Source organism: Vulpes lagopus, chromosome 1 (assembly GCF_018345385.1).
Source record: "Vulpes lagopus strain Blue_001 chromosome 1, ASM1834538v1, whole genome shotgun sequence".
Lineage (NCBI taxonomy): Eukaryota > Metazoa > Chordata > Mammalia > Carnivora > Canidae > Vulpes > Vulpes lagopus.
In genome coordinates, this window is record NC_054824.1 from 41,646,930 (window position 1) to 41,659,434 (window position 12,505).

Genomic DNA, 12,505 nt, shown 5'->3' on the forward strand with positions numbered 1-12,505 from the left:
GTACCTCCCCAGACTTACATCTGAAAACCAAGTAAACAGCAATGTCATTTGAGTTTCCTTTTTAAAAACAGATTATATACATTAAGTGTAGACAGTTTTTTAAAAAATACTGCCTGAAATAAGACATCGTTATTTTTAAGAGTCTTCACTATATTGATTTACTTGGATTTCAAATTTTCACATAAAAATTGGGGAATGGCAACTAAGTTTTTATAATGATGTATCACCTTCAAATATGTCAAACATGATTTTTAAAAAAAGATACTTAAATGTACTAATGCTTAACACTTTAATAAGGCATCAGTCCAATTATGTAGTTTTGTAATGTATTCAAGATAACATTTATAATTGTTGATGTCATCACTACCAAGAGTGATAGTTTTCTTCTTGCTGTTTTCTGGCTATGAAATTCTTCGGTATGTGAATGTATTATTAGCAAACATTATAGTAGAAGTCCTAAATCAACAAAACCAACATCCCAGACCTGGAAGCCTATAGTTTCCTCAAATATTAACTAAATATGATTTTATGATTTCAATGGATACATTCAAAATATTCAGAATTTGGTACACCACTGCCATCACCATCAGCACTGCACAAAACAACCTAAAACTGTATTTATTGCATGTAAAGAGTCGTCTATCCAATTTGTGCCACTTCTACGATGTAATGAACATAGAAAATATTTCCACTCAAGGTTTTTGGTACTTATTACAACAAATAAAACAGAAGTAAAAAAAAATAGAGAATAATTTTGGAGAATAATTTTGTTATTTATTACCTTGATAACTTACAGGATAGTCTATTTTTCTATAGAAAATAGAAATCCTATATTAATGTAAAATGAAGTAGAATTTTTAAAGCGTTATTTTAAAACTTGGGATTACATGTTACCATATAAAGTAAAGACGTTTTGAAATAAAATTAGATATGAGTAGCACAACTATATGTAATTATTAACCTCTAACGTCATGAATATCATTATATGGTAGTTTATTTGAAATGGTATTAAATAATTCTTTCATAAGATTTTACATATCATTTATATAAAAGATTTAAGATTTAATATACTTTGCATAAATTGTACTAAGAGTCTGCAGATTTTCACATTCCTTTCCTACAACACAACATAACTAAAAAGGTCTTCTTTGAATGAAGTAAGGAATGCTGTATATATTTTATAAGAATTACTTATAAATGCATCAGCTACAATTATGTCATCAGAACTTACTTATCCTTACATTTCTGAGTCAGAATACCTAAACAATTAATGAACACAAATTTAGAATAAGGAGAATACAGGCTGTGCAATTTTACTGATACAGTATATATTCTTCCCCTATTATATAAAGTTTTCCTAGTTCAGTTCATAGTAACAATTTTCACATAATCACTTATTTGTCTGTGGAGCTGTTCCTTTCTCATTTTGCCAGCTAACTAGCCAAAAGAAAAAGATGTGTTCCCACGTGACTGTGATATATACATCGAATGCCTAAAATCATTCATATTCTTACTCATTTACAAAACAAAAGGCTATCTAGTCCAACTTCTATAAATCCTAGCACTGTCTCAACCCACATCTCATGATCCTGACCTGCAAAACCTTTGAAAATCATGCTTAATATGCACACAATTTTGTTTTTGTCACTTGCTACCATTCACAAAAAAAGAAAAAAAAAAAGCTTCCAAAACTAGTTTCAAGTCCCACTCCTCATCCGCAGACAATTTCATGATGGAATTTTACCCACTGAAAAAACAGATTCTCTAGATTTTATTAAAACAACAATAAAACAGACAAATACTAGTTCTGATGTTAATTGTCTTATTAGCCAGCTTGTAGCATCACATTTTCTGTGTGTACTGTAGCTTCTTATTCTAGGGGACACTAATTAGTTTTAAATGGTGTTAAATACCATCCCTGCAGTTGCAAGTGCTTCTCTGGGATTTTTACTAGAGAAAAGAACTCCTGTAATTTAAAACCACTTTGTTTTCTTCAGCCACAGCTGTTAGCGAAACACTGACCTGTAGAAATCGGAAAGGTTTTCAACCCTCTCTCATTGCCATTAGTCTGCATTTATTTTCTAACACATCTTCTCTCCATGTACCATTGCTCTTCCATAATCCCCATCCCCCAAATTGCTTTCAGTGGAGAAACCGCATTTAGCTAGTTAAGCCCTCCTCTCTCTTTCCCTCCCCCCTCCCCTTACAAAGCCTTGGCTACTCTTAAAGAAAATTCTCCAACAACGTGTCAATTTTATATTGGCCACAAAGACAACTTCTGTTGGGGGAAGGGGAGGAAAGAGGGACTGGAGCTTGGCTGTCCCTTTCCACAGACAGGGATCTTTGTGGCGATCAGAAAACATTTCCTGCATAAAAAATCAACACACTCTCTAGTTTCAGGGTTGGGGAGCGAGAACGAATGCGTATCAACCGTGTCCTCAAAGGAATGGAAACGCATCCGTTAACCTTCCAAACAGGAAAGTCATTTTCACAAAATATGTCAGCTTTCTTGCATTATTAAACATAATCCAAAATCTGAAATCCTCTGGTAGCTCCCCCACTGGGGATTGGGTGAAAGCTATAAATCACTCCTGTACTTTCTCTTTTTCCTCTGCATTTCCGCTGCACTATTTTTTCCATCTAGCTCGTCTCTGACACGCTCTCACTCTCCTCGTGTATATCAACAGGGGACCAAGAAGAGCAAAAATCCCACAAGAGGGCTATCAGGTTTTACAGGATCAGCCTGTGTTTTAATTCTACCCTTCACCCCTGCCTCCAAGTGGCTTCACAGCCAGAAGACCCCAGAGTTTATGCTTCCAGTGGGGTTTCCTTGACCCACAAAAGAGCAAGCACGCAGGATTTATTGTGCAAAGCATTTTTTTTTTAAATTATCCGGCCTCTGGGGAGGGGAGACACCCTTGTCTTCAGGTGTCAGAAAGTCATTTGGTCAAAACAGGCTTGCTATTGAGTTTGTGTCACTTTTTTGTCCTGCTTCCACAACTTGGGGCACCACTACTAAAGGGGTCTCTTGGTTGAGACACTGAGATAGAGAGGGCAAAGGAGAGAGGAAGTAAAGAGTACTTTTTACAGGGCTACAGCATAAAGTAGAAATCCTACAAATCCACTTCACAGGAGTGTGTGTGAGAAAGAGAGCACATGTGTAGAGGTAGGTCTCCACAAGGGGCTGCAGCCCAATAAAGACCCCCCCCCTCTCCAACCTCCATCGCAAACTGGCTCCACATTTTTGCCTCTCTTTTCTCCTGAATATTCCACATATATTAACAGAGCATGTTGATGAGAGCTACCCAATCCTCACTGCCCCATCTCTAAAATCTTGAAACCCAAAATTAGCTTAAGAGGCCTATATTAGTGAAGATCACAAATCAAATGACTCCAAAGATGATAAAGTTAAAGAGCAATGATTAAGCCCTTGTGTTGAAACAGAACATCTTAATGCCATCTCCCAACACCCCTCCCTCCAATCTCCCCCTCTCTACTGGGCACTTACCTTCTTTGGGCGGTCGCTTGGCCTCCCTGGTAAGATTGCAGACCTGGGTGGTTTGCAGCTCCTGGGTCAGACAGCCCTCGGTCTGCTCATTCAGGGGTAACACCACGTTATTTAACAAAACCAGCGACTGGTCGTCGATCCCCCACTCTCCCAAATGCTGAGGGCAGGTGCATTTTGTATACATGATCCCACATGATTCTGTTCTCCCATTTTCTGATTTTAAGCAGCTCTCCAACCAAGTGCATAATACATGGCAACCAAACTGGCTTGGGCTCACCTTGTTCAATACCAAAAACTCAAAAAAAGATTTCTGATCTTCTTCCCCTTTTTTCTGTAATCCTGGGAAATCAGTTGGAAACACCCGACGTATTTGAATAAAATTTTTATCATATTGTAGAAAAACGAAAGCATTCTTGGAATCGCAGAGTTGCATTATAGAATGATTCTTTCTTAAAAGATCCTTTATTTTTTCATGGGAAAAATGATCAAACTGATAAGCCAAGAGGGAAAAGTTAGAGCAGCTAAGGTCCTTTTTGGAAAATTTCAGGTAAATGCTATATTTGGTTGGATCTGGATTTTCCAGCGTCCAAGTGCAGTTTGTAAAGTTTTTGGGAAACATTTCACTTACAGAATACGATCCATAAATGACTCCCTTCACCAAAGTTGAACACCAGAAGTCTTGGGCAGCATTAAATCCAAACATAACCAGGAGATAGGTGGAAAATATATAAATCAGCAGGTTACGAACAGCCTTCATCCTATGTCATTTGGCCTGTAAAAATGGCAATGAAAGTAAAATGCAAGTAGGAGTCTATGCGCATTGAAAAAAGAAACTCCTTCCAATATTACAGCCAGCTGTTTTCAAGACTTCAGTAAAAAAAAAAAAAAAAAAAAAAAAAAAAAAAAAAAAAAAACCCTTTTTAAAAGAAGGGCAGGTAATTTTTTATTTTATAACGCTAGGAAATTATCTGTTGCTGTGTGAACAGCGCCCTCACGTGGTCACTCACAATGGCCAAATTCTCCACATTCAAGTAAAATAATATTTAATAGATGATTAACATGAATGCTCTAATTTACCTACCAGGATTTCCTCCAAGTACATTATGATTCCATTGAAAGAAGAGGAAAACAGATCTTTTTAAAAATATCATAGCCTAAATTTTAATTTTTGAAATATTTTTAAGCAACCAATACCTTTTCTCTCAGTCAGCCTGCAGTAAACATCATCACACAAACTCTAATCTGATAATCTGGGAACAGCTGTCATCACATTATTTCTTTTATCTTAAATATGAAAAGCAATCTCGATAAAGGATAGCCACAATTTTAAACACACGAATGACAATTTGTTGCAGATGAAACATCATCTCCCAAATGCCCATACTTGTCTTTACAGGGACCACCGTGTGAACTGATGAGAATTCCTGTGCAAAAACACCGGCATTCAGGTGGATCAACAGAATTTTAAAACCATGATCTGAGAAAGGGCATAGATGGGTAGATACATAGGAAAGACTTGTTGTTCAACATTACCACTGAGAACTAGGATTTAAAGCAGGCATTTCAATGTGACATGCCCTGTTGGGATACACAAAGTGGATCACTGTATCTGTATCCAAAGGCTATATCAGTGAAAAATCCCAGAACCACAGTAATTGAGCTGGCTTCAGTCTTTTAATTTTTTTTTAATTAGGGCTATTTTATCTAGAGTTATCTACTGTAATTTAAAATTTACACATGGTAGATAAAAGACATTAGCATCTTCTTTCTAGCAGATTTCATTACTGAATTGCTCCCTTTCCAATAGGAGCTCCAAAGCTCCTTTTCTTTATGTTTTTCAACCTGGTCTTGCATAACAAAGTAATCCTTGGGTATATTTACCTCTGTAAGTTGTTATCCAAAAATAACTTGAATTTTTTCAGCTTTAACCTTTAAGAAGTTATTTCTTAGAATAAATGACACTGCTTTTTTGTTTAGCCTTTGAGCTGAGAAAAGTGATGCCAAGTTAATTATAAAAGTCTTTAGGCTGCAGTCTCTTCCACTGTTCTGTAAACAGAGACAGACATACAGACATATAGACAGTTAAGAGTTTTCGTGTCTTTGCCTGGGTCCTCTCTGAACCAAAGGTTTTAACAAAACCCTCTTCCTTCCCATTGCATAACACACACCAACGCATGCACACAAATACCAGTGACCGAAGTCCCTGAAGATAGATCTGCATTTTCCAGATTATAATTCAAGTTCTATGTCTTGATATAGGAGAAAACAGCCCCAACTCTCAATCTCTATATAGCAGCAGTTTAAAATAACATCAGAACTGCTGGGACTATCAAAACAGCGTTCTCCGTTTCAAGCATACAGATCAATGAATAATGCATTTTCTTTGGAGAAAATAAAGCCAATGAGCATTTAAAGGTTAAAAAATTGGGAAAGTTGCAGGAAATTCTAGAATTATTTCCTTTTTTTTTTTTTTTTTTTTTTTTTTTTTTTTGCTGTAGCACTTTGCAGGCAATGCAGGTCTGCGCAGTGTTCTTCAGGGTAGAGTGTAGGCGTTGAGAGCCAATGTGACAATAAGTGTCTAAATTAGGAATTCCATCCATGAAAGGGGGCTTCATTTTATAATAGGTACCTCAAAAAGAGGTCGTATTTCTTTTCCTAATGATACCCAGTACTTTTGCTTCCATTTATGACAGTACATGTCTGCATTGCTGTGCTCATCAGGATTAGAAAGAGTGAGGAAATAGCTCTGATTTCACTTTCAAGCTTGCTCAAGAGAGCCCCCTCAATATAATGCTCTTAATTTTAATCCTTAAGCCATGGTGTGCGGAGCCTTGTTTTATTCTAAAGAATCGAAAATGAATCCTTGAACTCTGCCGCCCCCCCCCACACCACCCCCGCCCCCGACTGCAGGGCCAGTTCAAACAATTGTATTTCCCTCTTTAAGAAAGAAAGAATGGGGTTGGGGCTGACTAAGGGATGGCTACCAAGGTCTCAAGGATGTTGCATTTATTTATTTATTTATTTATTATTCATTTGTCTCCTGCTGAGAAGCAAACCGGCATCTAGTTTAGCTATTCTCAAAACTGATTTTTCTGGGCGACACTTTAGTTTAGTCGAACATAGACGGCGCCATCACTCCACTAAATTTTTTCCCCAGTAGAAGACCCACTGCCTCCCCTTATCCTAACTTCGTTCTAACCTAAAAATTTCGCCCCATAAAATCACCCCAGTCACATACAACCGTCAGGTCTTCTAGGTCTCCCTGCCTATTCCTTCCGACCCAGCACAATCTCTTGGAAAAAAAAAAAAGAGAGAGAGACTTCTCTAACTTTTCAACTGCGGCGTTTAAGTAGATGCAGACCGCCGGGTTCGCTCGCAGCCCCTCCACCTGCAGCGACAGCCCTTCCTTTCCCTGCCCTCCCTCCGCCAGCACGGACGAGCGCTTCTCGGGGGCGACCCCAGGCCGAGGGCAGGTGACCCCGGGCCCCTCCTTACCTTCCGCTCCGAAGCTCGCGGAGGCTCCTGCTCTAAGACACCAGCACCGGCACGCGTCCCAGCAACAGTGACGGAGAGACTCCCCTTCGGTCCCAGGCACCGTTGCCCATTTTCCCCGGCTCGGCTTCAAAAATCAGGATTTATTTTATTATTATTATTATTATTTTTGTTGTTGTTTAATGCACACTTAAGAGAATCAAAAGATTGGAGTAAAAAAGAAAAAAAAAATCCAAAAGGGGAGGGGTAGGAGCAAAAAAAAAAAAAAAAAAAGCCCCCAAGCCCCCAGAGCCTGACGCCGTGTCCAACTGATGCCAACCTCCAACCGAGGTGGGGGGTGGGGGTGGGGGAAAGAAGCCCCCCGTAGGCAGACTCTAAGGAAACGAACAGCAACGAAAAAATATGCAAGTGGCTTCAAAGCGAGGATCTGTTTTTTTATCAGTTCTACCCCCAACAGACCGGTCAGCCAAGAAGCAAAGAAAGCGCTGAGACGAGAAGTGACCGGCGGCGGCAGCGGCGGCTACGGCAGGTTTGTTGGGGCGGTGGGTTTAGTACGGGAGTGCTCGTGCTCGCATCGCAAGGCTCAGGCTCATGCTTTCTCCGCTTTCCGCTCTCCTCCCTCCTCCTCCTCCCCCCGCAGGTACTGATGGACGGACCGCGACTAAGGAGGGGGGGGGGAGAGGAAAAAAAAAAAAAAATCCTTGGCTGGTGATGTCGGAAAGCTGTTTGAATGCCCAGCGAGGAGGGGCGCGAGAGGGAGCGAGATAGTAAAGCTCTGTCTCGGGTGTGCGCGCCGGCTCGCCCCGGGCCGCGCGTGCAGGAGGGGGGCGGTGCGCGTCCCCGGGGTGCGCGCGCGCGCGCCCGTCTCCCGCGTGCTCGTGCGCGTGCGCGTGCGCGTGCGCGTCCCCCCCCCCCCCCCCCCCTCCACCGCGGCCGGCGCCCGTGCAGCGCGCTGGGCGGCCGGCCCCGAAGCTCGCCGAGCGCCGCGCCGCCGCCGCCGCTGCGCCCTCCCGGAGCTCTGCTCCCGAGGGCGCGGGCGGGTGTGTGTGCGAGGGAAGAGGAGGGGAGGCGGGGGGGGGGGGGGGGCTGCACGTCACGGCTACTCAAAACCAAGCACGTCCCGAAAGCAGTATTTTCTGCGTCTGGGAGGTTTTTGCATCCTCAGTTCCCACCGCTGGGGCTGGCGGCGACCAACTGTAAGAGAAACTCCCTGGGAGGCGAGGCTGGGGGGTGCGGAGGGCTGGAAGGCGATCTGGCGGGTGGGAAGTAAACACTGGACTTGATCGTCTTTTCTTTCTTTCAGCGCGGACCTGCCGCAGCCCGGGAGCTGTCATTTCATCAGCGGGATCCCGATGAATTGATCCAGTCCTCCGCGAAGGGGGCACATCTCAGCTCCCGAAACGCTGCGTGTCCCTCTCCGGCTGGAACAATACTAGTTTTTCTCAGCGAGGCTGCAATTAACATCTTATTTGTTCTGGGCTAGATACAGGCTTTGTCCGGACCGCGGTGCGGCGACCGAGGTTGGGCGTCTTGCGTTGCTCTCTGCATGGCAATGGGATCGTGGTCGTGGGGTCTAAACTTTTGTGTTCTTAATGTATCTGATTCTTTTTCAAGTTTCCCTAGTAACAGGTTTGTGGCCAGGGGTGGGGGGGGGGAATAAAAAAGAACGAGAGAAAGGGGGAGGAAGAGCTAGCTACCAGATTCTTGATTTAGCTGCAAAAAAAAAAAAAAAAAGATGAATTTCTATCACTCCCCACCTTTACTTTCTATTTATTTATTTAGCCCCCTGGACGGTTGGCTGACAAGTATTTGATGAACTGGCTTCAGATACAATGCTGCCAAAGGTCATTCGCCTCCTGATTATGTCTCTACTTGTAAACGCAGTTGGTGGTTTGCAAAACAAGTGGCAAAATAGTGTGGTGATGTGGTGGGGGAGACCACAGTGGGTAATTCATTTCGTGTCGGAGTCTTCCTAAGGGTGAGTGGCTTGAGGGGCAGGTGAAGTGGAATAAAACAAATTTCCATCATTTTCTCCCCGTACACTTTCGACATTTTTTCTTCCTCTTTTTGTTCCTCTCCCCTGGGGCAAATGGAGAGCTGAGAACACCGTTTTAGAAGAGGACTGCGGTGAAAACAGAAAGACGCCAATGATCTTTTATTCCCTGGAGTTGTTTGAAACATTAAAATTGGCCCTTTACTTCTTAATACATATTAATAGGGTGACCCTCTTCAAGGCTTTCTCTTCTAGGACAAGTGTTCAGAATAACATCCTGTAAGGGAAACAGTTAATCATTCCCCAACCAACAAGCTTTAACCATGTTCCAGGAACATTCACGGGCTGAGAGAGCAGCCTGTGTGGCGTGTTGGTTTCTTGTCATTTTTGGTTCATTACAATGTTTCTTAATCATTTAAGGGAATGTGAAAGGAAAATAAGGTTTCTGTCCAGGGCATAATCCAAAACACTGTGTCTTAAGCAAACATGTTTTCTTTTAAACACAAACAACATTCAGCAATACAAAGGAGAGTTACATTTCCTTTATTTCAACTTCCATAGAGATTTTAATTATGATTTTTGTAAGACATTTGGTCAGTTCTGTTATTTTGCCACAAGCAAAAATGGATATTAATGACAGATGCTATAAAATGGAAAAAAACGGAGAGGAAACAATGTGGGGTTTAGATATATAGCTGTCTTGCATCTAGTAATTTCTCACATTATCTTCAGACACTGTGATTTTGATGTTTCTTAGAAAATCTCAACGTCATGACATAGCGACATAAGAATAACAGCTGAAAGGGACAATTTAAAAAGACTTAATCCTAAATGGAAAGAAGTACTCATTCCCAGGGTCATTTATATTCAAGTAGAACACAGGGCTGGGTCAGGGAGAAAGCCACCCTTAATAAAGCACTTCACCCTTCACACTGTTTCCCATAACCTTCATAAATTGCAGGCTACTGAGCCAGCCTGATGATGATCCTGCTGAGGTATATTTATAGCAGATGATTTGTGGATGATAAATATGCCAAGCAAGGCACCATCTCCAGTAACCCCAGGCTGGTCTGACTTCCTCAGGGGGTCATAATCAAGAATCACAAAAAGAACCATATATGGAGAATCTGGTCTCTGGACCCTGACAACAGCACAATCCAAAGGCAAACCAAGGAAGAGCCACCCTGATTCATGTCTGCACTATGTTCCATGTGAAAACACTGCTGACATATTGACCCAACAATCAAAAGAGCAGCGGTTTACACACTGTAGGCTCTCTGTGTCCTTTCCTCCCTATTGAGACTGGTCGGTCTTAATGCTTTAATATATTTTAAAAATCACCATTTCAGATTATAATTATCAGCCTTCATTTGCCTCTCACAAGTACCCATGTGTATCTGTGTATGTATGTCTGTATGTATACAAACACAGATCTATATTTAACACATAATATATGTGTGTATATATGCATACATTATATATATGTGTGTGTGTGTGTGTGTACACATAATACGTTCATATGCTCATATGCATTTCAGTTATTACACGTATTTGGGAGCATGGTTTCATTAAGCTCTTTTATATTTCTCTTTAGTAATAAAGTATTCTCACACTAAAACTATCAGATTAATTTTATGAACTAATTTTCATTTAAGTTTCCTTGCCAGCTTTCGAAAGAACTATTAGGAAACCGGTGTTAACATATCAGAATATAAACTTGTATTTTAAATTGGCCCAGACATGTAAAGCTAAAGTCTTTCAAATTTATCTCTTCTATTATTTATGCATTTCTAAAGATTACTTCAGAAAATTGAGATTTCCAAACATAATCTTTTCCCTCTATTGCCTTTTTAGTTTTTTCTGTTTAGTCCTTCAATCTTTGAGGAAAAAAAAAAAAAAACAAAAAGAACCCAAAGATCCTCCAGGATCATTGCTAAATTCAGTATCACCTATACAATTCTCAGACTTAACTGGTAAGAATATGTTTTGAATATGCTTACCTAGTTTTCTTCCCACTGCTTTCTCTCATAGTCCTTGTGGTTTTACTATATTACCACTTTCAAGTTTTAGAACCTTTCTTCACTAAAGGTTTTAAGAAGCACAAGCAGGGGCACCTGGGCGGCTCAGTCAGTTAAGCATCTGACTCTTGATTTCAGGGTCGTGAGATAAATAAAAAAAAATTTTTAAAGGTGTAAAAAAATAAGCACAAATAAATTTGTAGACTATTCCTTTTCAACATGCTCTAATTTTTCAATACTTAATGTCTCCAGTACACATACACACAAAACTTTTGTAAACCACTAATTCCACAAAAAAAGGAAATTAACAACTTCAGAGACACGAAGTTTAACTATTATTTACTATAATCAATTAATATATTAATATTTTGTGTTAATAAAATAATCAAAAGATTACATGATTAAATTGGCAAGGACTTACCCTACACTTAAAAGTAGCATATTTACTATGAACAGAAAGAACTCCTTTTTATTCTTCTCTTTCTCTCCCTCCCCTTACTCCTCTTCCTCCCCTTCTTTCTTCTTATTATGAAGTTTCTCAGGAACTAAATTGATTCTTGTTTCTTTGTCTAAAAACAAATTGGCCATTTTCTAATTGGGCACCCCAGAACAGAGAGTACATGACAAAAGTATTAAATGGTTGAAGGGTATAACAGAACAAAGGGGCATATGAAATGATGGTTATCCTGGGCTATTTAGTCCAAACTTGCCTCATCTAGACATGGTCAGAGTAGTTTTTATCCAAAAAGGCCATTCACATCAAATTTCCATTTTTACCATTCTTTCTGTCTACAATGACACATGTAAAACACTTAAATTGGTAAAAAGTTTTTAGCCACTAATCCCCAAGGTTTCACTTGGGATTCAGGAAACCCCATGGGTAAGGTAACACATAATGTCACATTTGTGGGTTGTAGAAGTGTCTTGGAAAACATGGACTTTAAAAGCTCAAAATATATGTTTGTAGTTAAATGTGAATTCACTCCCAAATTCTTCCCTTGCCAGTTATTTATATCTACTTTTTAAAATATAAAGTTGCTATATATATATATATATATGCGCCACTATCTTTCATTCTTATGATTTCAAATGAACTAGAAATGAAGATTCTTCATTTTTACCCCGAACCTGACACTAATTATATACCTGGTTATGGATAAGAAGTTGCACACTCTCTGGACTTTGGTTTCCTTACAGGAAAGGGCTTGACTAAGTAATTTCTATAGTTTCTCTTGATAGCTTCTACATAAAACAAGGTATCTCACAATACAGGAAAGCAATGAGAGACAAATGCGACAAAATCCTAGGCTAAGAAGAATCAAAACTGTTCTGCTCAAATGTTGGAAATGTTCTACTCTATCTTAATTTTTAAGACCTGGCTAGCTTTATCAGCTTTGCCCTTCCTTCCTGAGCACCATCTGCTAATGTAAAGACAACCCATTACATTCATTTTTCCCCACACTATGATCAATTGTTTTCTCTCGGATTGAGTTC

The 12,505-nt window shown here is 40.1% G+C and overlaps 1 protein-coding gene and 1 long non-coding RNA gene across 5 annotated transcripts in view; one reads left to right on the forward strand and one right to left on the reverse strand.

The window, feature by feature from the left end:
• Positions 1-7,859, reverse strand: part of ADGRB3 (adhesion G protein-coupled receptor B3) — a 708,089-nt gene extending 700,230 nt beyond the window's left edge. For 2 of the 4 annotated variants that reach the window (XM_041773116.1, XM_041773103.1), the window contains exons 1-3: positions 7,004-7,859; positions 5,390-5,554; positions 3,509-4,280 (exon numbers count right to left, since the gene is read on the reverse strand). In XM_041773116.1, the coding sequence (XP_041629050.1) occupies positions 3,509-4,265 (757 nt within the window). In that variant the 5' untranslated portion in view covers positions 4,266-4,280; positions 5,390-5,554; positions 7,004-7,859. The remainder of the gene's footprint in view (positions 1-3,508; positions 4,281-5,389; positions 5,555-7,003) is intronic. The other 2 variants (XM_041773123.1, XM_041773111.1) reach the window with 2 other exon arrangements.
• Positions 7,860-8,081: 222 nt separating this feature from the next.
• Positions 8,082-9,166, forward strand: LOC121500458. The gene is made up of 3 exons (XR_005990395.1): positions 8,082-8,196; positions 8,304-8,520; positions 8,783-9,166. It is a non-coding gene; the product is annotated as an uncharacterized LOC121500458 (long non-coding RNA).
• The last annotated feature ends 3,339 nt before the right edge of the window (positions 9,167-12,505 follow it).